The 25,185-nt window shown below is 33.2% G+C and overlaps 2 protein-coding genes across 4 annotated transcripts; one reads left to right on the forward strand and one right to left on the reverse strand.

Moving 5' to 3' along the window:
- Window positions 1–3,146: 3,146 nt before the first annotated feature.
- LOC131649002 (uncharacterized) lies at window positions 3,147–7,598 on the reverse strand. Of its 3 annotated transcripts, none has more exons than XM_058918749.1 (6): window positions 7,514–7,598; window positions 7,202–7,249; window positions 6,359–6,722; window positions 4,317–6,237; window positions 3,987–4,193; window positions 3,147–3,898 (listed from the first exon to the last, which is right to left on the reverse strand). In XM_058918749.1, the coding sequence occupies exons 3-6, from the start codon at window positions 6,670–6,672 to the stop codon at window positions 3,608–3,610; spliced, it is 2,733 nt and encodes a 910-aa protein (XP_058774732.1). In that variant the 5' UTR covers window positions 6,673–6,722; window positions 7,202–7,249; window positions 7,514–7,598; the 3' UTR covers window positions 3,147–3,607. The 3 variants fall into 3 exon arrangements, with proteins under 3 accessions (XP_058774732.1, XP_058774731.1, XP_058774730.1); XM_058918748.1 differs by lacking the exon at window positions 7,514–7,598 and adding an exon at window positions 7,456–7,507; XM_058918747.1 differs by lacking the exon at window positions 7,514–7,598 and adding an exon at window positions 7,338–7,446.
- An 11,868-nt stretch (window positions 7,599–19,466) lies between these two features.
- LOC131649003 (protein CLP1 homolog) lies at window positions 19,467–24,043 on the forward strand. Its single transcript, XM_058918750.1, has 10 exons — window positions 19,467–19,933; window positions 20,050–20,118; window positions 20,448–20,543; window positions 21,034–21,275; window positions 21,421–21,559; window positions 21,816–21,872; window positions 22,055–22,189; window positions 22,843–23,078; window positions 23,249–23,293; window positions 23,372–24,043. The coding sequence occupies exons 1-10, from the start codon at window positions 19,718–19,720 to the stop codon at window positions 23,457–23,459; spliced, it is 1,323 nt and encodes a 440-aa protein (XP_058774733.1). The 5' UTR covers window positions 19,467–19,717; the 3' UTR covers window positions 23,460–24,043.
- Window positions 24,044–25,185: the final 1,142 nt, after the last annotated feature.

Here is a 25,185-nt window from a genome sequence, read left to right on the forward strand (position 1 = left end):
GGCCTTCAATGGTAATTGAGCATATGAGGAGAAGAAGATTCCTTGGACTGGAGATAAGAATATGCCTAAGTAAATGGAAAAACCACTTATGAAACGTCATGTATCTAGACATGTCTCCCAATTAGAGGCCTTAAATGGTAATGGAGCATATGAGGAGAAGAAGATTCCTTGGACCGGAGATAAGGATATGTCCTGGTGTGTAGTGCCTACGATCTTCACGGCCCCCTGATATCTCGCAGAGGGTAACATGAGTGTCACGACTAAGAACAGTAATTAGGAAATACTTTTTTTTATAATTTAAGTTATTAATGTAGACCTCAAAAATCTTATTCATAACATGAATGAGATCATTCCTTAACCATCATTCTTATACTCACATCAGTAGTGAAAAACCTTGATGTATGTCCAACTCACATGGTACAACTATGACGGAGAAATTCCAAAGTTGTTCATGACCCCAACTTAAAGTTATAATTTTTTGCCTGTTCTCTATAATGGGAGTCTATCCACCACTTAATTGTGTTATCACTAGGTTTGCAGTCGTTAAAGCCCTTAAAGGATTAATGTAGACCAAAGCCTTCAGTTTATTCTTGTAATTGTCTATAATTTCTAGGTTGGCGTGGAAAGTTCAAGAAAGAAAAAGCCACAAACATCCTCTCTGATATCAATCCTAAAGGGAGTGATTTCCTCCTCTCCAATCACATCCACCTCGGGGTGTTTAACTTCCATGGACTCTTCAACTCAACAACGTCTAAATCTCCCTTCTCTTACATCATCCAAATACTCTCAATCTTCTATAAAATTTACTAAGGGGTTCCTTACCTCTAAAGAATACATTTCTAAAATTTCTAGATTTATCACTTCGATTCAGGAAGAGACGTTTCTTATATCATTGTCACTGAGCAAGTCTATGAAGGCAATGTTTCAGTTTCTTATATTGGCCATATCTAGAAAGTAAACACAAAGAACTAAAATGATAAGGAAAGAAAGTGGTACCTTGAATGTGTGTGTATCCCAAAGGACTAAGAAGTAACATTATCAAAGACCCAAGAGATACATCGCAACTAGGAATGAAGATCAAAAAATGCAGAAAGATTGCTAGAATATGAAAGGAGTGAGGAAGACCAAATAACATATGAAACTCTAAAAAAACAAAGTAAGCAAGAGGAGAAATTGACTGCTCTCCCTTAATTTATAGACAACAATGAGCAATGAGATCTACAATCGAGAATCAAGGAAATGCTAAAGGTCACGATACGGTCCAGGTGTAGCTTCGATTTTGTAATGGAACTCGAATGCACTCAAGCACCCCAAGGGTTTCACCTCCTTACCTTATGCATCTATATGCACATAGAGGTTCTCCCCAAAGAAGAGTTTTATTGGCAGGACAAACATTTAATGTGCGTGTTTACGAGACTATCAACTCCAACTTAACTCCTCAATAGGGGACTTTTTCAACAAATAAGACATCTCCAGAAGAAGAAAAACTCCCTTGTGGTCAATCATAGTATTTCAATAGCAAAATCTAGCTTCATTTGTGATAACAATGACTTGGAGGAAAATTGTTTTGGAATGACTAAACGGTCCAACAAAATCGGCCTGAGTTGGAGGCATAATCCAAATTTACATATACTTAAGTTGTTGAACAAGTGTACGCTCATGAGGCAGACCCGCACTAGAGCAAGGCATCACATCTTAATCGTTGATCCCATCCAACGATCACCCGTGTGAGACGTCAAATTCAACGAAGACAGTACAAACTATTGTTTTTATATACTTGCAAGTTTCGCCTCTCTCACTTTATTGACTTATACTTTGGAGTATTAATTTTATAGGTACATCCCTTCTAGTCACCGGAGACTCCATAGTCGTACCAGAGACCCCTGTCACCGAAGACTTCACTGGTTCACTGTTTCTTTTTTATTTCCCTTCTAAATAGTTAATATTTGTGAAAGTGTAAAAATGACTTATAAAAAAGACCGAAGTAGTATTATTTAAGTCATATATATTATTAAGTTTGATATTCAAAATGAAATATTTTTTTGTTATAGATTAATCAATTTAGTATGCAGAAGTGTATATCTTTAACATTTTAAATAAATTTTAATATAAAATTTTTCTTGGTTATATTGATTCATTTTAATTTTTTAACTTACTTAAAAAATATATTATATTGATTCTTAATTGTTTAAAACGGATCACGTTAATCTTTTCTATTTATTATTGATGAATTTAGCAATCGATTTTTAGGTTTTTTTTGTTATTAATTATATAAAAATGACTAACACAGTAGTTTGTGAAGAATTGAAAGACCAATATAATAATTTTTTAAGTGAAAAGACCAAAATAAGCTCCAAAATTAACATAAAACCCAAAATGAATGTTAAGTCTGAATTTTATTTTTAAAAAAATTAGGTGAAAGTTATTTACAATATGTAATTGAAACGATATGCTCAGCACATCACAGATGTAAATCTTCAAAGACTATGTGTCAGTTTCTTAATTTGTCAGCAAATTATTAAAGAATTTGTGTATGTTTATGAATGTAGACAGAATTTTAGGAGAATGCAGGTCAGGCATAGGACCGTTTGGAAGAAATGCAAAATTTAACCTCATCACCCTCATCATTCATTGGATACTGACTTGATGGAAAAAAATTTAAATACAAAATCACTCTGTTCAACTACTTTGATAGAAATTCAACGAATTAGATGAAGACTCCAACCATTCTTTCTTAACATTACAAAGAAATTTAAAAATTTAGATAAATAATTATCTGTTTTCATACTATTGCACAAGATTGTGAAAAAGTAATGTTGATAGTAGCTTAAAAATAACATTAAAAAATCTTAATCACATATTTTTGAGGTGTAAACATTATTACTTTTCCTCATTTATTTTTTCGAAAACTAATAATTTCTTTTACTTTTCCTCATTCATATGTTCAAATATACTACAGTACATTATAATCATTATATACTGTGTTTAAATACACATTCAAAATTTAAAATTTGAAATTAAAGACACTTAAAAGTGAAGTTAATTGTATTTGATTGATAGTTAATGAATTATATAAATTCTTATATTCATTAATCATCAACTAAATTGCATTAAATATATATAAATTTGAACGGCGTTAATCATTTAATTAGTTGAATATATTCCATATTTCTGTTAGAAATAAAAGAGTTCATAATCAGTTAAACAATACAACTACAATCATTTTTGTGAGGATAACATCATATCCTAGTGCCCTTGGCACAACATGCGCTATGATATTAGCCACAAAACATGAAAATGACATAATGATGAGAAACACTATTTTTTTGTCACAAAAGCAAAAGAGACAGAGTGCGTGTATTAGAAATTATATCTTCTATGTCAAGCAAAATTAGAGAAAACCTTGTACTATTATTGAACTTCTTTGTCCAATATTAAACTGACTATTTTATTTTTTCCAAAAGAAACAACCTGTGTTTGTTGAAAACTAAATCTAAAAAGAAAAGAAATTTAAAAAAGATGTCCCTCATTCACAGATATGAGTTGAGTGGATATGAACAATGAAATGAACAAACAAGCTTGTTTGCACCGGCAATTCTGGACAGAATCAGGTTCCCCAAAGGAGATTATCAAGAGGTCTGCTTAAGGAATCTTTCAAGATTGTTATTTGACCTTCCTTCACCAGTAAATCTTCATCAAGTGTCAGTATATCCAACTTCAGCTTATCAACCTGTGACTTTAACAGCATATTCTGCTCCCTAAATTGCTCCACTTCCTCCGACAGATGTTCTCTCTCCTGCAACACTTTATGCAACTCTGCCCTCGTGCTTATTAATTTCCCGCTAGACTCATCAAAATTACTTTGAAGACAGTTCATACTCTCGTCTTTCTTCAACATCTGATATAGTAGAACACAAGAAAATAAGTTTACCATTGAAATATGTACAGAATAAAGTAAGTAGCCATGAAAAAAACGGGTGACAGACCTGAAGTTCAAGATTCTTCAACTCGTGAGAGACCATTGAAAGGTTGTCATATGTATTTTGCACCTCAGACCTAAGCATATCGTTTCCCCTTTCTTCTGTCGCAATTGCGGCTCGCATTTGCTCAACTTGGAGCTCTTTAGAAAACAGTTTTTCTTTTAATAAACTTGTTACCAAACGTTCTGCTTTAAGCTCAACTCTTAAAATATCCTACGGAACAAACAACATGGCGCACACATTAAGAAAATTTTAAAAAAGAGAAGATAATTTTAAAATAGCGCATTTAAAATGTTATTCATCTAAAATTCAAAAAAATTCAAGGAAGAAACTTACCTCAGATGATTGACCATTCAATTTAGCTAATATATCATCCTCTATACAATCTGACTTGAGATTAAAACTCAATAGGTTTGACTTTTCTTTCAACAGAGAAGGCATCATCTGTAAATTCCTTGTTAAACCCTCAATGCCGCTTTTGAGTCCATGAATTTTAGTTTCAGATTCGACAATAAATTGCCCATCTAAACCATTCCCAATTACTCCTTTAGCTTTAAAGAATTCCATCAACTTAGAGCACAAATTTGTGCTTGTATTTAGCATTTCTAGACCTTGATTCTGAAGGCAGCAAATACGGGCGCATAGTTCTTTGTCTAATCTATAAGTAGCAGCAATGCATTCTTTACCATCACCTTTCAACCGGTTTAATAGAGTTATATTTTCCTGCCTTAGAGAATCTTCCTCAAACTTGTGAGATTCCAATTCTTTTCTCAAAGCTAGTTCTATTCCCGTTAGCCTCATTAACTCCATTTGCATTTTCTTGCTCTCCACCGAATGATTCTTATGAAGGTCCTCACTAAACCCATCTCGTAATCCTATTATTGATTTCTCTTGTTCACTGCAAGTTCTTTGCAATCTTGTTACACACTTATGCAATTCTTTGCACTCCTTCTCCTTCTCTTCAAAATTTCTTCGAAGGCAGTCCCTGTTTTCCTCAGCTACGTTGCATCTGTCTTGTAGTTCAAAGAGGTTTTGCTGCAAACCCAAAATCTCCCCTTTCATTTTCTCTGCCATACCAGTCAACATCTTGACTTGTTGGTCAGTATGTGCCATTTTACTTTGGCTTTCTGTTTCCCTCTCATTAACAGAGGAAACTTCCCTTTGAAGTGATACATTCTGCTCTGCAAGCTCTCTAACTCGTTCTCGAAGCCTCTGCTCTTCTAATTGGTACTTCTCAAGTTTGAATGACCAGTCACTTGACCTCCTGTCCAATTCCTTCTCCAATGCTAACTGCATCTCATTCTTTTCTTTTTCTAGCCTTTGAATCCGAAGTTCCAGGTCTGACTTTACATATTTGAGTTCTTCCTTGGCAGATGCTCTGTCAGCAATTTGGGACCTTAGATGGGTTGAAACTTCTAGAGCCAAGCTTATTTTCTCCTCTACCAGGTTCCTGATAGTCTGAATCAGTGTTGTCGCGTCATAACCATAGTCAGGAAAAAAGTTTTCATGTTCTAATTTCTTTGAAAGAAGAATAACTCTCTCCTCAGCTTCCTTTGATCTTCTCATTAGCTCTGCATCAAGATCTGGTTCAGGTTCATCATAGCTTAAACCCTTACAATTACCATTCATGTCATGATATCCATTGGACATTTTATATGGTTCTTCAAATGAATAGCTTTTCGGTGGAGCCTCATAAAAATCAGATTCATAGCGTCCATTCACTGATCTAGCATAGATATCCTCAATTGTGATTGGATTATCAACAGAAAAGTTATTTGAACTCCTTTTAGAAATATCACAAGTTTGAGAAAGTCTCTCAATGACACTTTTTGCAAGAGTTCTTGGAGATTCATGTCCATGCCCATTTTCTGCCCAATCTTGGGATGAGGAACGAAGACGGGTAACTCTATCTTCTCTAAATGAATGAGCTCTTGGTTTGTCTCTGACTCCATTGGTTGGTGAATTAGGTGTTGTATGTTGAACTTTTGGAGGTAGCTTGGTGCAATTATTTCCAGGTCTACTGCTTTTTCTCTGTGAACTGCTCCTGGGCCTATTTTCCTCTAGCTGCTGCTCCCCGTCGATGAAACGATCCACAACCATACTTGAAATGTTGCTAGAGCAAGTAGAGTTCCCAGATGAGTCGTGATGGGATCTTGAAGAACTACTAGCAGGTTGCTCACATCTCTGGGAATTTTGGAGAGCGGACGCTGCAGATTGTGTTGGCTTGTCCCTCTTTTCGGAATTTTGAGTCTGGCGACTGATGCATGCACAGAAAGTGCAACCAAAATAAATATGTGCAAAACGTAACTAATAAAATACAATGTTATAAACATCATAGTTAAAACAATATCTTCAAAAGTTATATTATCGAGTCTCACCGCGAGGAATGCTCAAATTGATGATATGGATCTCCAGCAATGCTTCTTGAAGGAGATTTAGCTGGATCCTTGAACTGGAACGAAGCTGAAGACATCGACCTGCTCCTTCTAAGATTTGGACCATCACTTGAACTTTGATTATCAGCAACTTGCTTTCTAGATTTCTTGTCCTCAGTTTTTCCATGAGTCTGATTACTCACTCCGCTATCTGAAAAAACCTCCCAGGATAATTGCTCATTTTTTGACTTAGGCGGAGCCGAGTTATTGCTTCCGCCACTAGATGCAGACGATCTGAAAAAGAACAGCTTCTTCATGTGCTCAGTTTTCTCTCTAACCGCTGCCTTAAGCTCATCAAAATGTTGACCTTTCAAAATAAAAGCATTCAGCAACACTCACTACCTCAAAAATCAAAATTCAAAATAAAAATTAAACAAACTAACAAACAAACACAATGATTGAAAAACTCATGTTATGCCTAACTTTATCCTAGCATCAAAGAGCTTTATGAACATGATTTGATTACTTCCACTAGCTACAACTACTACTACTACTACTACACTACTATTACTACATCATAACAACAATCGAAGCAATAAGTACCTCCCAAAGTCAAAATCAAAGATTTCATCAAAAATCAACCTTAATTAAAATTCAGCAACATTTACTAACTCAAAAATCAAAATTAAAGCTACATAAACCCTAAAATTTAAATTAAAACTACATAAACCCCAAAATTAAAATTAAAACTACATAAACCCTATATTAAAATTAAAGCAGACAAATCTTCATCTAAATTTACAAATAAAAACCTAGAATCAAGGCGATAGTGTTGCAATTTCTTACCTTTTTGGATTCGATTATGCTGCTTGTAATTCCGCTTTCTCAATTTTCCTAAACAATAAACAAATACAACAAAAAAAAAAGTCAAAAAATTGGTTAAAGAAGCTAGAGAGAGAAAGATAAAGAGAGAGTGACTCACAAGGTTTTAAAACGGTCATAAAAAAACGAATTGAAGAAGAAGAAGAAGATAAAGAGAATAAAACCCTAATTTTCAAATTGAATAATAAAAAATTTAAGAAGATAAAAAAGAACGTAACTGATAAAAAAGAATTTTCAGTTGCAGAATATTCAAATCAGAGAGAATTAAAAAGTTACCATAAAGAAAGAGATACTATACTATGAATTGAATTGAAATGATTCGAGAGGGTAATATTGTCAAATGAAAATTTTAAAAACTTTTATGCCGCGCGGAAAAAGCGGTGCAGGAGCGTTGTTTGGATTGGATTATAAAATATAAAAAATTCTTAGGGCCTACAAATTATGGATTATTTATGTTAATTATTGTATTATATTGTGATTATGATTAAATATATGTGGTACTAAAGTATCATATAATATAGTGAATTTTGTAACTGGTGCTATTTTGTTCGTATTTGAAACATTTTGAAAAATATAGTTTTAATTTATTTTATATTTTAGGAAAAGAGAGCTTAATTAAGTATTTTCAGTATTACTATTATAAATACTATTAATTATTAGTAATAATAATCTTTATAATAGGCAATGAGCTGAGTCTTCTACAAAGAAATTATATATATATATATATATATATATATATATATATATATATATATATATATATATATATATAGGGAGCATATCAAGTGAAAGCATTTTAAAATGGGAGATGAGAGGAATAAATTTCAACCATTAGATTCATCAAGAGAGAGAAGGTTAATGCATTAGTGTGACTATTAATTTCTCTCTCTTGATGAATCCAATGGTTGATATTTATTCCTCTCATCTCTCATTTTAAAATGCTCTCACTTGATATGCTCCCTATATATATATATATATATATATATATATATATGGAACGTATCAAATGAGAACTTTGGCTATAATAAAAAATGAGAACTTATAATAATAACCATTAGATTTGAATTAATGGTTCAGATTTACCTCATATCTTAAATACATATTACAAAATATCTTGTCCTATATATATATATATATATATATATATATATATATATATATATATATATATATATATATATATATATATATATATATATATATATATATATATATATATATATATATATATATATATATATATATATATATATATATATATATATATATATTTCTTGTTTTAATTTATTAATTTCAGTATATTTATTTATTGTTTTTTACAACTCAAAAAATATTATTTTTACAATCAATTTTGAAAATCACAGTTTTGTCAACAAAAAAAAAAAAGACTTTGAAAATTACAGTATGTACTTTGGACTCCTACATCTAATGAAGAGCTCTCTGCATTTCATAAGCTTTTTTTCAAAACTTTTTTGAAAAATTCCAACTTTCATTTTCGAGATAAAAAGAATATTTTGAGCTATGCATTTTTATATGGAATAAATAAGATTTTAAAATTTTAAGGAAATTACTTGAGTGGGATAAAAATTTAAATTTAACAGCATGATTTAAGGAACAGTTTTTAGAAATTCTAAGATAATATTTCCGAATATAAACAAGTATGGACTACAGCTCCAAATACTTAAAAATTTGCAAAAATTAAAGTGGCTTAGAATGTGTTTGATATATTAAAAAGATAAGAGCTTAAGGTAGTGTATATTAAGTGTGAAAAAGTATTACATAGATATTCAATTTAAAAAATTTACAATATGATATTATATAAGTAATTTAAAATTTACTTATTGATTTGGTGGGATACATGGATATATAATTATCATTGGTTGGTTAACAGAGTAAAAATAATTCACATAATTCATGTATATTTTTTTCAAAAATAAATGGATTGCACATGACAATTTTTAATATACCTTATTTAATTTATTATTTGGTCATGAAATTAGACTAAAATATAAATTTTGACTCTCACTTATCGGTTTATAAAGACAATGCATAGACCATTAATACAAAATTTATAGTCTTATTATAAATAGGGAATGTTCCTTTTTATTAGGAAGATCATTTCTTTTTATAATTTTTTTGATACAAATAAAAATGTTATATGTAATAAAGTTTATATAAAAAAATTGAAGGCAATTAGACATTAAATTATGTTGTTAATTTTTTTTGATGACAATGTCAGTCCTCTTAAAAACTAAATTCAATGATCTAGGGGATACAACATTGTTGTCCATAACCTTTTGGACTTTATGTAAAAGATTCACTATTTTTAGTGTTAGGAAATTAAAAGGGCCAAAGGCAAATTGTACAAAAGCATATTGATTCGTTGATAACATTTTCTCGTATTTAACCACTTTACTTGAAACAATTTTTAGAGTTGTTGTTCTATAGTAAAACTTCTGGTCATCGGTAGGGGTGAAAATAGATTGGACCGAGTTAGACTTACTAAAAACTTCAAAGCATAAATCTGGTATGTGGCTTATCACAAGCTTACTTTTTCAGCCTACACATTAAAATATGGTCCCTTAAAGAATTAAAATTGAATTCTATGCAGCGAATATTGTTGAATGGATCGAATTAAATCTTAACATGAACAACAACTAGTATAACTTTTGAGCGATAGGCTGTCATAGTTTGTGGTTTCAGAGAAATAAGGAGATGCATGAGGATAGTTATAATAGACTTACTTATCATGGAGTGTATGTTTAAGCTAGAGTGGAAGAATATGACAAAGCTATGGACAATAACAAGATTTATTTTTTTTGTAAAAATAAAACAAGATAATTATCATTAAGGAGAAAATTGAGATCTTGGTGGGTGGAAAACCTCCTGAACAAGGTTGGGTTAAAATTAATACGAATGGTGTTTGTATAGCTGGTAGACCTACCGGGTTCAAAGGTATTATTAAGGACATATATGGATAATGTAAAGATAGTTTTTCTAATTATTTAGGTACTTGCAGTGCAGTTAGAGCGAGACTCTATGTATTTTTTATTAGGCCCTTAGTGCATTATGATGCGATATGAATTTTTGTTCTTAGATCTGTTATGTTGTAGTTTCTCTTTTGTTGGGCTTAGGTCCTCCATCTTACCAAAAAAAGACTATTAGTTAACTCCTTGATACTTCATTTATCGATTGTATCGAAGCTCTTGATAAGAAATTAAATGCGGAGTCATTTCTATAAAATATTTCTTTCAACTCACTTTAATAGAGCCAATTTTTGTCTAAATATTTATGACAGGTTTTCATTTTTGACATTGTATTATCTATGTAAGCATTATGTTTAGTTTATTCACTTCAGAATAATTGTGTTTAGGTTTTTATCACGAGTGCAAAGACTTAAATCTAAATAAAGCAAATATAATTTCATAATTTTTTACTTTGTTTTAGATGCATAGAGGAGATCAAAGATGTATTATACCTATACTATCATATACAATTTTATATAAAGTAAACCATACACTTTTGGAATAATATGAAAATGATATTTATAAATTAATAAATCTAGTGTACACAATGAAGTCAAAATAAAATACAACCAATAATATTGATCATAATACATATATTATATACTATTCCGCATGAGGGACTCAACCCTCTTGTTCCCATGCAGTCTTCTATACTATAGTGCCTTTCATCCCTTACCTTAGAGCCATTCAAAAAGATTTTTGTGTCTATACCCTCCTGCCCAATTTTCATGATATTGTGACATCTAGGTAACACATCAACCACATGATATGCCATAGCTTACCCTCTTCCACTATCTCCTAATGAACTGGCCTAGGTGAATCTCCCAGAACATCTGGTGTCATATAAGGATGTGACACCCTAAAATATCATCGAATGTAGCTGTGTATAACACTTCAATCACTAGGATCTATGGTACTATGTGCCTCATATAGTACCAAATGATAAAGATAGTCGATAAATGTAACATCCCGATTTTATTAGCTATTTATTTAATTAGTTTTATTTGGTGTTTTACTAATTATTCATGTTATTCAATTATTTAGTATGATATTATTTAAGTTGAGTTTTGTGCTAATTGGATTAATTGAATTATTAGTAATATTATGAGATATTAGTTAATGGGCCTAATTTAGTTAGAAAAAATAGATTGTGGGTTAAGCCCATTTATGTGAGAAAGATAGTAAGAGAGAAATTAGGTTAGTTCTCATCAGGGGCGGAGCCAAGGCCCAGCTAGCCCAGGCAGGCGCCCGGGCTCAACCTCTATTTTCTTTGTACTCCCCCCGATTTAATAGTAGGTTTTTAGACAAAATTAAGGGCAAAATTAGGGGCAAAATTAGTAAAAATAGGGTGTGAAAATTAAAACAGATGAATAATCAATGGTGTAGAGATTTTGCCCAGGCTGTTTAAAATTCCTGGCTCCGCCACTGATTCTCATAATATTCATTTTGGAAAAAGAGGCTAGAGAGAAAAGAAGAGAAAGATGAGAAGAGGAAGAGAAGAGGATTGTGAGATTCTTGAAGATTGAAGGAGTTTGAATAGAGGTAAGGGTTTGAATCCAAGTTCTTATAGGTTTATATGATTGGGTAATGTTGTGTATGCTTTCTATTCTTCTATTTCATGAATTTAGAAAATGATAGGGTTTATGTGAAATCAATTGGATTTTTGTGGTTTGTTCATGTTTAATGTGTTGTATGAATGACCCATGGTTAGAAACATGTTTAGGAACCTTACATGTGTGCTAAATTTGCTTTCAAATGATGTATGGATGGTGTGTGGGTTAATGGGTGTTGTATGAGGGGATTAGGGAAGAAAAATGGTGAAATCTGAGTTTTCACGCAGCCTGGGTCGACCTATGTAGAATCCGAGTTGACCTAAACAACACAGAAAGCCAAAAATCTATTTTTCTTCAGTTTACGTCGACCTAAAGGAGTTTTGAGTCGACCTAAAGGAGTTTGTGTCGACCTGGAGGATGTTTGCGTCGACCTAGAGGTTCAATTTTGAGCAGATTTTGTAAAGACCATAACTTTTGATCCGTAACTCTGTTTTATGCGTCGTTCGAAGCGTTAGGATGCTAATGAGATTATCTATGTGATATGATATATTTTGTTGATGTTGAATGGTTTAATTTTGATGTTAATATATGGATAACATGTGACTTACTTATGTGTACATGATGAATTAATGACTTGTGACTAATATTCATAGATGTGTTAAGTGATGTGATATCCATGATATGTTAGGATGAATATATATACTATTTGAATGTGCCTTGTAGATAATGATCATTTAAAGGTGTATGTATTGAGATGTGGATTGAATACATGTAAATGCTTTTATGTGCGTTACGTTTTGGTATGTGACGAATAACAACTATTGGTAAGATGTGTGGTAATATATTCATGATGATTGTGACTGGATATATGATGGTTGTTATGCCTTGTTGTAATTGTTAATTGTGTTGTGAATGTTGTGTACAATTGGCGGATAGTTCATGGAGTTGGATTATTGTGGTATGCGGTAAGTTAAGATTGATGAGATAATATTAATTGCATAAATTGTTGGTAATTGTACATACATTCATAGCATGGTCGGCTTTATGGTGGAAGCGGTGAAACTTGGGTTCATATGGTAAGAGACGTTGATCCTTGAATGGAAACAGGCGTAGCAGACGTGATCCTTAATTGGAAATAGGCGTGTTGGCTTTGATCTTGTCCGGATCGGGAGCGTGGCTTGGATTCTAGATATTGAATCAAAAGTGGTGAAACGTTGGGTTCACATTGGGTACCACATGCATAGAGTCACATGTCTTGCATTGAGTCACATTGGTGTTATGTGATGTTTGAACATATGCAATTATGTGATTGTTATGTGTGTATAAGATGTGATAAGTGAATTTGGTGATTCATTTGATATGAATGATTGTTGTGTTATAATTGTGATATGTGTGATTGAAACATATGTGATGTAGATGTGAAATTATATGTACTTAGAATTTAGATGTTGGTGAAATATGATTATGTACATTGTTTGGTAATCATGTATGATTATGTGGAATTGAATGAACTAGGTTGTATGGCATGAACATGTGAATCTTGATTAATGGCATATGATGCATGTTTATGTGAAGAGTGATGAATTCTTGAAATGCATTCTTGTTGTGTTTTACATTCCCATATCATGTTTATCTATAAGAAGTTGAATTCTCACCCTTCTGTTTGAATGTTATCCTTTGTTGGTAACGTGCAGGTTTCGCGGATAGTAATGCTTCGAAGGAGGCTTAGCTTAGAGATTTAGATCTCTTGTAGAATGACGTGACTAAGTAGTCACCTGTGCTCTGGTCATATGTAACACATGGGGTTGGGTTTATATTTTATAACTCGTCGTTATGAGACAGTTGTCTACTCATATTGTATTTCGTATTTGAATACGTTATTTTGTTAATGTGTGGCCTTGAGCCATGATGTTTAGACATGGTGGATGATGTATGGGAATCATCCGACTTTACCATTTATTTGATGAGATGATTATTCCGCTGTGATTTGCATGTTGTTTTAAATCCCATGTTATTTGGAAATGACCATTGCATGTTTAAAGATAAAGTGTTTGTTTTATTTTGAAATATGTGTAACGTCCTCGTGAGATGCATGCTTCTTTACTCTGATTTACGCAAATGTATGCCTTATTTGTTTAGTATAGAGTTGGGGGTGTTACAATAAACATGGTATCCATATCTCTACATGTCACAGCAGGAAGAGCATATTGTCGAGGGTCTTCGTTAATAAATTACATGTAGCTGAATGCTCATCAGGCTGCAACTGACGAGAAATCTTCCGACCATGATTGATGCATTTTAAAGCATCACGGTCCTACAAGACAGTATTTCATCATCAGAAACTTCAAATATTATAACAAACATATTTTTTAAATAATGGATACATCTGAATTATAAAACTGAGGTTCCCTTGGAAGTATTCTAGTAGGAGCACCGGTAGACACTTAATATTGGCCCACTTAGGAATATGTGTTTCCAATGCAACATCCCGAAAATTCTTATTTAATTAATTTAATCAAGTTTTAAATTAATTATGGGAAATTAACATTTTGTTGAATTATGTGGAAAAATAATAAAATGTTAAGTTATTGGGCCATGCGGTGGAATTAGTAAAGTGGGGGGTGTAATTGTGTAAGAGCCCATTTCTAATTTTAAGTTTTTCATAAAATAAAGGAAAACAAGAGGAGAAGGAAAAATTAGAACGTGAAAACCAAAAGCTGTGAGAAGAGGAGCTGAAGAACGTGAAGGAGAACCAAAGAGGAAGAGGAACCAATTCAAGAATTTGGCTTAGGTAAGGGGGACTTGTCTAATTATCATCTATTATCGGGTTAGGGGTTGATAATACTGAATAGATGTGGAATTCGGTTCGATTGAGTCATATGATAGGTTTAGGGATTGAGTCAATTGTGTGATGTTTGATCTCTATGTTTGAATCTATGATGTTTGCGTTGTTATGGTCTCAATTGATGTGTAATTGGTGTATTTTGAGATGTATTTTGTGTGGTTTGTGCATTCTAATTCCCTAGGTTCGTACTGGTATGAATTGGGTGTGTTTGGAATGTGTAGAATGTTGTTTTCTGCAGGTTGGGGTTTCTGAAATCGCCGGTTCGCGCCGCGTACATAGGGTTGGCGCCGCGAACAGGTGGGCAGAGTGCCAGGGAGTTGTGATACGCTCAGGTCGCGCCGCGTGCCTGTATTCGCGCCGCGAAGGCGTAACTTTTCCTCGCTTCGCGCCGCGTGTGGATGTTTGCGCCGCGAACAGCTTGGCAGGGAGCCAAGGAATTCTTGGGACGCTCAGTTCGCGCCGCGAACTGATGATGGCGCCGCGTGCTGTTGGTTTTGAGATATTTTTGAAAAGTTCAAAGATGCATAACTTTTTAACTGTTGGTCCGTTTGATGTGCCGTTTCGAGCTAAACGAACCTTATAGGATAACCTATATGATGATGATTGAATGGTTTTAAAATGATGAAAATACATGTATGCTATTCTTATTGAATATGATGATTGGTGCAAATATGTGTATGTTTTGTATATGATGATGATGGAATTGTGATTGAATAATGTTAAATATATATGAACATACTTGAATGATGATGATGATGATGTTGATGATTGATGATGATGGTGGTATAAGTATGTTATATATGTTGCATTCATTCATGTTCATTGATGATACTGTATCCATAAGGGTGTGTTGGATCAGTGAAGGGCATGATTCCCATTGTGTGGAATTTGTGCTGGCAGGGCCGTATCTTGGACGATGTTGGATCGGTCATGGGTTATTCCCATTTGATGATGTTGGTACCACATGCATAGTGTCAGTTCATACATATGCATACTTTATAACATGATTGGATGTATTCCAGTGTTGTAAATGCTGATGATGTGTTGATTGTTGTTTGATTGTTTTGAATGTCTGTTTATGAAACAATTGGGTGAACGATACAATTGTGATGTGTTATTGCTTTATAACCTTATAACATTTGTTAATTATGATGAGACTCACCCTTACATGTTGTCATTTTCAGATTGAGGATAGCGGCTGTTCGACTCGGTGAGGATTAGCTCATGAGTCAGGGTCTTAGTTAGCGTCAGGTGTCATGCTCTGATAGTTGTAACACTGGGGACGCGATTGTTTAGAGTTTATGATTATGACTCTAGTTATGTTTTTGATGTTTTGAAGGATAAGTTTTAAAGATGTTAAACTTAGTCCGTTTTTGATAAATCTCCGCTGTGTGAACATGAAACGTTTTAAATTATGATGATTACCTCAGTGAATGCATGACATGACTGACTGATGTTTATTTATTATGAATTGTGGCACCCTTATTTCATGTACTCTGAATAATTGTTTTAAAATTGCCGCGGGGTTAGTAAGGGGGTGTTACATCCAACATCTTGTTGTGAGTGGTCATAGCGTCGACTTTTTTCGACAACAACTTTATCACCTTATTAGTATGGATGTTCTAATTTAAGAACTCCTTGTTTTGATGGCTTTGGGGCATGATAAAGTTCTTCATCATTCGTTCTAGGTTCGACTTTTAAGAGTAGTAGAGGCTCCTTTTTTGCCTTAAAAATTAGGTGAAGTAACTGGTGGAAGATTGGGCACGAACGTAGGATTGTTGTTCCTGTAGGAGAAATTTGGATGATTTCTCCATCCAGGATTATACATGTTGGAATACGAGTTCCCTTGTTGTGCGTAATTGAAAATTCTAGTAAAACACACTCGATGTCAAACTGGATGTTATGACATCCACAATTACGCAGCACAGACAATAATAATAAACAACATAAAATAGTAAAGAACACACATAATTGTTTACCCAGTTCGGTTCAAACAACCTACTCTGGGGGCTACCAAGCCAAGGATGAAGTCCACTATTAGCAGTATCAATTCAGAGCTAAACTCCCAGTTTACAACTCCTCACTTAATCACTACCCAATGACCCTTCTACCTAGATATGTAATATCTCCATTCCACTCCCCCCCAATCACAGCAGTGATAACACATACACAATAAACAAATACAGATAGAAGACACACTTCAAAAACACACCTTGATCTGCTTAAAAGCTTCAATCAAGAGACACATACTCGTGCTTAAAAGCTTAGAGTGACACAACTAAAAACATAAACTAATTCCAACGCAATCATCAAAGACAATAGCGTGAATCACAAGAGACAGTTACAGAACAACCGTTCTTCATAATACACAATCTTCTGTTTGCGTTCCAAATTAGGATTGCAGGTCTTTTTATATGCAGTCTTGGGCCTTGGGCTTTTTTAGAAACACATTAGGGTTAACAAAGTTAACCTAATTCACACGCCAACTATCTATTACACAATGTGCTGTCAGTAGGATCTTCTGGACGAAATATGCAGCACTCAATAAAAAGTTTCCTAAACTGATAAAAAGGATAAATCAGGAAACACAATTAATAAACAATAACAGCTCCTGCTGTCACACATGGATGTCATGACATCGATCATGACATTCATTACAAGACCTGTATTAGCTCCACACATATATGCAACCTGCATAAACACAATCAACCAGGTATGTTTTACCAATAATGCAGCCAACATGCAAAACACCTTCAATAATCTACTTGATCTGGGCCATGCTCGACTAACAATTGACACTCAAGAGTAATGTATCCAAGGGGCTCCACAGAGTTTACAACTAGGAGTCACATCAACTATGGTAGCCGCGAGGTTGATGCTTAAGTTGTCTAGCTTTTGATATAGGGAATCCACTTTAGCGTTCATATGATCGGAGTTACTAACTTCGTTCATCCCTCATTTCAATTGTGTTTTCTCCAAGGGAACACGTTCACTCATCCACTGGTAATAGTTATGAGTCGTGTTTTTCGATAAGGTCATAGACTTCATTGAAAGGTTTATTCATTAGTGCCCCTCCAACAGCGGCATCAAAGACCATTCTCATGTTATAAGCCGACCATGTAGAATGTATGAATTGTTAGCCACTTTCTCTAATTCACGTTTTGGTGAAGATGACAATCACATAGGGTTAGTTTTTTTAAAAGAAAAATATGTTAGGAAGTTCTGTTTCTCACGGGAATAAAGATGAAATTAATGTTGAAAGGTAAATGAAAAATTAGAATATAGTTATATGAAATATACATGAAAAAAAATCTTTCACGTTGGATTTTAGTGCAAACTGAAAAAATAGATAAACTTAAAGTAAAAAAAATAAATAGAAAAAGTCATTAAAAAAATTGATATAAATGCTATTTCCATTTGACGTGCAATCTAACTCAGAGAATAAACAAATTTAAAATTAAAAAATAAATAGAAAAATAAAGGCTAATTGAAACAATGAGAGATTTAAGTAATTGATTGAATGAAATCAATATTTTCATTTGTAAAAAGTTACACAAATTTTGTTGTAAAAGGTATTTTTTTTCCATCCACCAAAGATTAATTTAATGATTTTGAAGAAATTAAAAAAAAGGGAAAGATGTCAGCTCAAATAATGTAACGCTTAGTCTCTGACACATAGGAAAGATAAATAAAAAATAGAAAAACAAAAAATAGGAATCGAAGCGTGAACCCTAATAAACTTATTTCCTCGGTTGGTTAAACACACATTGGGAACAATTTGTATTTTGAAAAATAAACAATAAAACGCGATGCTCACATGAAATATATATAGTTATTTGTTGGTCGAGGTGAAAACTTCATAAAATATAGTGGTTTTATTGAAGATTGATTCAAGCTTCGGTGATGGTAGGAAAGTGGTTGATGTTTAAATCGACATTACCTTTGATCTAGGCAAAATATTCTTTTTGGTCCTCATTTTAACTTTGGAGTTCATTTTGGTCTCTTAACTTCAAAAAGTGTCATATTGGTCCCTTAACTCTTCAAAAGATGTCATTTTAGTCCTTTTGGTCACATTAGCGAGTGAAAAACTCAAAAATTGGTCGCTAAATCAGTCACTAATATGACAAAAAAGACTAAAGTGACACCTTTTGAAGAATTAAGGGACCAATATGACACTTTTGAAGTTAAAGGACCAAAATGAAACCCGAGATTAACATGAGAGACCAAAAAAAGATATTTTGCCTTTCATCTATGATAAAGTTCCCCTCCACTAAAAAATAATTGATTATAGACAAAAGTTAAGGTAAAGAATTATTATAATATATCTTAAAATCAAATATATTTTAATAGGCATATTTTCGAGAGAAAAAAAATATACATTGACCATGTAAAATAATTTTAAACTATCAACCAATCACCAGTATATATCATGCGAAATCATCTTGATGAATTCTCAATGACATTGTAATATTAGTGCACTACCTTAACCTCTATTTTCAAACTTTTTCATGTTAAGATTTTGATAAATTGTAAATATAGTTTGTCTCATATTTTATTTAGGTGAATTCTTATATACCCAACACAAAAAGTTGGATAGAGTTACCTCTAGTGTAAAATGCATTGAAAACAACCAAAAAGTGTATCATTTAATAAATATTTAAAGATTATAAAATTAAATGGCGTTATATGATTGGTTGAAGGTATATTACCCATCTTTTTTGGGTGGGTAGAGAAGTCCTTAAAGTTTTAGTGAAATGGAACGTTTATGTTGAATTGAATCCTTTTATATTCTCGATGCTTATAACAACACTTTTTTTCAACTACTAATAAACAGTTGAATTCATACAAATACTAAGCACCAATTCTTTCTTTGTTTCTCAAAGCCTTTCACTTCACCCAAACTACCACCAAAATCCGCGGCAGCGCCACCATCGTGGCCTGTCGCGCCTCCGCAACCATCTATCATTCTTTCTCAATTCCCTTCCTCCGCCCCCTCCACAAACCCAAACTCCTCTTCTTCCCAAACCCTAGCCCGCCGCATTCGAACCTGTCCAAAATGGCGTACGGCGGTGCAGGTCCTGTCGGTGGCGGTGGTTCTAATGTAACTCCGGCGATTAAGCAAGTGAAATTGGAAAAGGAATGCGAACTGAGAATTGAAGTCGGTAACGATGCACCCCTTCGCCTTCGACTCCTTAACGGCACTGCTGAGATTTTTGGTACCGAGCTTCCCCCTGAAATCTGGCTCAATTTTCCTCCCAAGCTCAAATTTGCTGTAACTCCTCTTTTCCCTGAAATCTACCATTTTTATTAACACAGTTCTCTTTAAGCTTCTCGATCTTCAAATATTTTTCTACTGCTAGATTCATTAATGGTTTTTGTGTGTGGCAGGTATTTACTTGGTTTGGGGCAACCATTGAAATGGACGGTGCTACTGAAACTGATTACACTGCGGATGAGGTAAATCACTATGGAAGGAACTACTTACTTGGATTGGAATGGATTTATAAATAATGGATGGAGTGGAATGAAACATGATAGAATCCATCCCTTTTCATCCAATTCTCGTTTTTTTTTTTTCATCCGATTTGTGGTGTATGCATTGGAATGAGATATTTTAAACAAAATAACCAAATAACGGAGTGTGATTTATATTCCGCTCTGCTATGTTATGTTCCATCAATCCAAATATAGCCTTTATGTGAAGTGCTTAGTAAAAACATGAAATGACTGATTTATTAATTAGTGACAGAGGAGATTCAACTTTTTCTTTGCTTTTTTAATTGCAGACACCAATGGTTAGTTATGTAAATGTGCATGCTATATTAGATGGAAGAAGGGACCGTGCCAAAAAATCACCTTCAGACGACCCTGTATTGTCTCAGGTAATTTTATTGTGTCTTGTGATCAGTGTTGTCGATGTCGGATGGCGTTCTTTGACAGAGAGCCAAAATCCCGCCATTCCAGCCGCTTTACGGCGAAGTTATGGTGGGAATGCACACAATATTGGCTGATATTTACTGCAATTTATCATTGGGGTGAGCCCAAAAACCATCATGTTTATCTGCCATAGCACTGCCATGGTGGATATTTGATAACACTGCTTGTGATTAGAAGATTAGATGCTATGATGTGTTTGCTGGTGTTGACTATTTTATTCGTTTTGCTTGTTTTGTATGGCTTTTCTTTTGCACTGTCGGTGCATCTTTCGGATGCTTTCTTTTTTATGAACTATTATGCTTAAGAGTTTTAAAACTTGTGCTTTTATTATAGATTTATGTGTTTTGAAGAGTAAAATTATTAATTCCTTTTAGGTTTATGATGTATAGCTTGTTGTAGTATGTGAATTAAGTTTCAGTTGATTTGATTGGCCAGGGCCCTAGGGTGATTGTTGTAGGGCCTACAGATTCTGGAAAGAGTACCTTGTCAAGGATGCTTCTTAGTTGGGCAGCTAAACAAGGTTGGAAGCCCACCTTTGTTGACTTGGATATTGGCCAAGGATCTATTACAGTTCCTGGATGCATTGCTGCCACTCCAATTGAAATGCCCATTGATCCTGTCGAGGGAATTCCACTTGAAATGCCTCTTGTTTACTTTTATGGACACACATCGCCGAGGTAGTTATTACTGTAATTCTTATCACATTTTGAACTATGAATTGGCCAAATCACATGTGAACATACACATTCATTTGAAGTTATATAACTCATTAATAGCACACGAAGGAAATGAGAATCTAATCACGAAACATTGTTTTTGCAGTAATAATGTAGAATTGTATAAAGTGCTTGTCAAGGAGCTCGCAGCGATACTGGAAAGACAATTTACTGGAAATACTGAATCTCGAGCGGCTGGAATGGTGATAAATACCATGGGATGGATAGAGGGAGTAGGCTATGATGTAAATAACTTTGGAACCTTTCCTTACTGTTGAATAGAACTCTTCTAAAATATGGAATATACTGCTATTTAATATATCTTGATTAAAGTGGTCTCTCTTCTCTCTCCTATGAAGCACGAATACTCTGAACACACACCGACACATGTAATGACAAGTGTCGATGTAGGTGTCCGACACAGACACAAACACCTCTTTTCATAAGTGTCAGTGCTGTAGGCTCTCTCTAACTAATTCATTTGGTGGTATTTTATTGCAGTTGCTATTACATGCAATCCGTACATTCCAGGCCAATGTTGTCTTGGTTTTGGGTCAGGTAGTAGACTTATCTCGATTCAATATCTGCATCATTGTATTTTCCTTACATTTATGCATCATTCTTCCTCATAACAAACACATTGATTTCTCACAATTGAAACAGAAGAATCTTAAGAGTGGTTCTGTATACTATAATTTTTGTAAACTCAGTCTCAGGCTTTTCCTTTAAACTCCTTATAGGAAAAACTGTGTAGCATGCTCAGAGATGTGCTTAAGGGTGAGCCTAAAGTAGATGTTGTGAAACTTCAGAGGTCAGGTGGAGTTGTATCTAGGAATGCGAAGTTCCGTCAGAAGACCAGAAGTTCTAGGACAAGGGTAAGCCTACTTTTCCACTTTTCAATGTTTTCTGCATGCAAAAAAAGTTTAATTGTCTGCTCTATATATTTTTCATTTTTAGAGCATTTTGATTATTTAATGCGAGGCAAAAGGGCAACAATGGTTGAGTTTAGAAAATTTTAACCGAAAGAAATTAATTTGAGTGAAGGGAAATAGTTTTTTCGAAAATAATAGGATCCTTTGCATTTATCGCCACCATTTAAAACCTTGCATTTGTAAGCCCATATTTGTAATTTGTGTTGTGTGGAAAATGGAAATAAACTGCATTGGTACTGGTTGAAGATTCATTTTGGATATTTTGTGTGGATATAAAAGAGCAATCACGGTGGAGTTTAGAAAATTATAACCTAAATAAATTATTTGAGTCAAGGGAAATAGTTATGAAAATAATAGGATCCTTTGTATTTATCAGCACCGTTAAAACCTTGCAACTTGAAAGCCCATATTTGTAATTTGTGTGGATATAAACAGAATTGCATTGGTACTGGTAGTAGATTGCTTTTGGATATTTTGTTTATTAGTTTTGCCCTATGGGTTATCCCCCAGTCTTATCATTCACTTAATTGTCCTGTCTGTTAAAAACTATTTTGTGGCTTTAACTGAAATTGCCGCCATTTTTTATTTTGATGCAGGAATACTTTTATGGCCTTGCAAATGATCTTTCTCCTCATTCTAATATTTCAAATTTTAGTGACTTGTTTGTTTATCGAGTTGGTGGCGGGCCACAAGCCCCACGTTCTGCCCTGCCAATTGGAGCAGAACCTGCTGCAGATCCAACAAGAGTTGTAGCTGTGAATATAAATCGTGATTTGCTCCATACTGTCCTTGCTGTCTCATTTGCCAAGGAACCTGATGAGATCATTTCAAGGTAACTATGATTTCGATGATTAACTATTAATTATCCAAATCTTAATAATTTTCGATGATTGTTATTCTACTTCAAAAACAGTTCAGACTGTAAAATTTTATGTAATCCTTTCCGTTACCCAAATTCCTACTGTCATATATCTGATTGGTGTTACATCTTTTCTTGTGCAGCAATGTTGCTGGTTTTATCTATGTAACAGACATTGACATTCAGAGGTTTGTATTGTTGGATTTTGTTCTGTTTATGGAGAATGTTTGCACGATTGCATTTCTAATTTGATTTGTACATTACAGAAAGAAGATAACCTACCTTGCACCATCTGCTGGAGAACTTCCAAGCAAGTATTTAATTATGGGATCCTTAACATGGCTTGAAACATGAGCTGATAAACAGTTTTGTAATGGTAGTTTTTGTTTTGATAATCCAATCTCATGTTTTGATCAATGTAAATGTAATGCTAAAGGTAATTTGTGACACTTTGTTGGGTTTTTTTTCCTCCTAATTATGATAATATAATTAGAAGCCACTGGTTCCATTGTTTTGAAAATGAACTATATAACATGGAACAGTCACTTAGGAGGTTTAATGTTTGGATATGATCTAGTTATTCATTGCTGATAAACATCTTCTGTAACCTAACTACTTATGATGAATTATGCCATTGTCCTATCCTGTTGATAAATTATACCGGCAACCTCAGCATTTTTACAATTCTTTGGGATGGTCGATGTAGCATCGGGTGAATGTCATTGTAACATCGGGTGAATGTCATTGTAATACTGATATTGGGTTGAAAGTGGTATTTGACTAATTGCTTGGTAGAATATGTAAAAAATCATACCCTTACAGGACTGCAAAAGCACGATGGATTTGGATGATACTTTAGTTATACTGAAAATTTATAGAAATTGCTGAGTATGCTACTGAAAATTTACAAAATAGAGTGTAAATGTCCAAATTAGTCTTTTAAAGGATCATTATTCATTTTATTTTCCCACATGTCATTTATGGGAACAAATAGTGCATTAGACCTCTTTAAAAATGCACAAGTCTTGCACCCCATTTAACACTTTTTATTTTTACTTTGAATATATATTTTTGAGAAATGATGTGCTTTCAAATTTTATTGGTCTAACATTAAAATATATATTTTAATTTTTATCAATCATTATCTATATTTCATAAAAAAATGAATTTGAAATAATTTCAAACAATTACCTTTAAATTTTATTTCTCTTTAAATTTTTAATAAGAAATGTGATTGAGTGTAACTCAAGCTTACAAAATTGATTTGTAAGATGAAGATACTCTTACTTATAAAGAAATAAACGTGTTTATGTCTAGCTCATTCCTACAAATCTGATTTGTTGGGTGAAGATTGCCTTCAATTATTACTTTTTCATAATCAAAGTATTTTTTCATAGACATGTTAAAATCATTCTTACCCATCTTAAAACATTAACCAATCAATGAATTTAACAAATATAAACATGAAAGGTGACCAAATAAAATAAAATAAAACTCTTGCATAACTACCATTTTACCAATACAATTAACTGACAAATGCATTCAAAATAATTATTTTTTATAGCATAGAGGGCCTAAACTCAAAAAAAAAAAACTATAATAAAATATTAAGAGCATCTCCAATGGTAGTATTTTTCTTTGGGTTCTCCAGCTGGACATCAATATAATAATTAAATATTGAAATAATTTGCCATGTCATAGTAGAGTTGCATTGCAATGCAACTAGTAAAAAATTGTGGTACCCAATCAAATTAACGTATGAGGTAAAGTTGTGGGACCCATTAGAATTATACCAATAAAATAAAATTTAAATAAATTATTTTGAGATGATATGGCTGGTGGGATCCATAAAGAACTCTAAAATGGGTTGTACCATTGGAGATGGTCTAAGACTTCAAGCACCACATCGTATATAACGAACTTTAAAATTTCATAATATTAATATTATGTTTAGCATATTAAATATTAGTTATATTTAATCTTGATAAAACTTACAATTTATTTTGAGTTTATAGGATTAAAAGTAATAATTAAAATGCTTATTTTTTTTTTAAATTAGTAAAAAAGATTTAAGATAGTA

This window comes from Vicia villosa, linkage group LG2, assembly GCF_029867415.1.
Source record: "Vicia villosa cultivar HV-30 ecotype Madison, WI linkage group LG2, Vvil1.0, whole genome shotgun sequence".
Lineage (NCBI taxonomy): Eukaryota > Viridiplantae > Streptophyta > Magnoliopsida > Fabales > Fabaceae > Vicia > Vicia villosa.

What these genes read in the sequence shown, in the direction of transcription:
- LOC131649002 (XM_058918749.1), bottom strand. Translation starts at nt 6,672, where the DNA reads ATGAAGAAGCTGTTCTTTTTCAGATCGTCTGCATCTAGTGGCGGAAGC. An exon ending in TGAATGGTCAATCATCTGAG is followed by an intron (nt 4,194 to 4,316) that starts GTAAGTTTCTTC and finishes TTTGTTCCGTAG; the next exon opens with GATATTTTAAGAGTTGAGCT. An exon ending in TGAAGAATCTTGAACTTCAG is followed by an intron (nt 3,899 to 3,986) that starts GTCTGTCACCCG and finishes CTACTATATCAG; the next exon opens with ATGTTGAAGAAAGACGAGAG.
- LOC131649003 (XM_058918750.1), top strand. Translation starts at nt 19,718, where the DNA reads ATGGCGTACGGCGGTGCAGGTCCTGTCGGTGGCGGTGGTTCTAATGTA. An exon ending in TAGAGGGAGTAGGCTATGAT is followed by an intron (nt 21,560 to 21,815) that starts GTAAATAACTTT and finishes ATTTTATTGCAG; the next exon opens with TTGCTATTACATGCAATCCG. An exon ending in CCAGAAGTTCTAGGACAAGG is followed by an intron (nt 22,190 to 22,842) that starts GTAAGCCTACTT and finishes ATTTTGATGCAG; the next exon opens with GAATACTTTTATGGCCTTGC.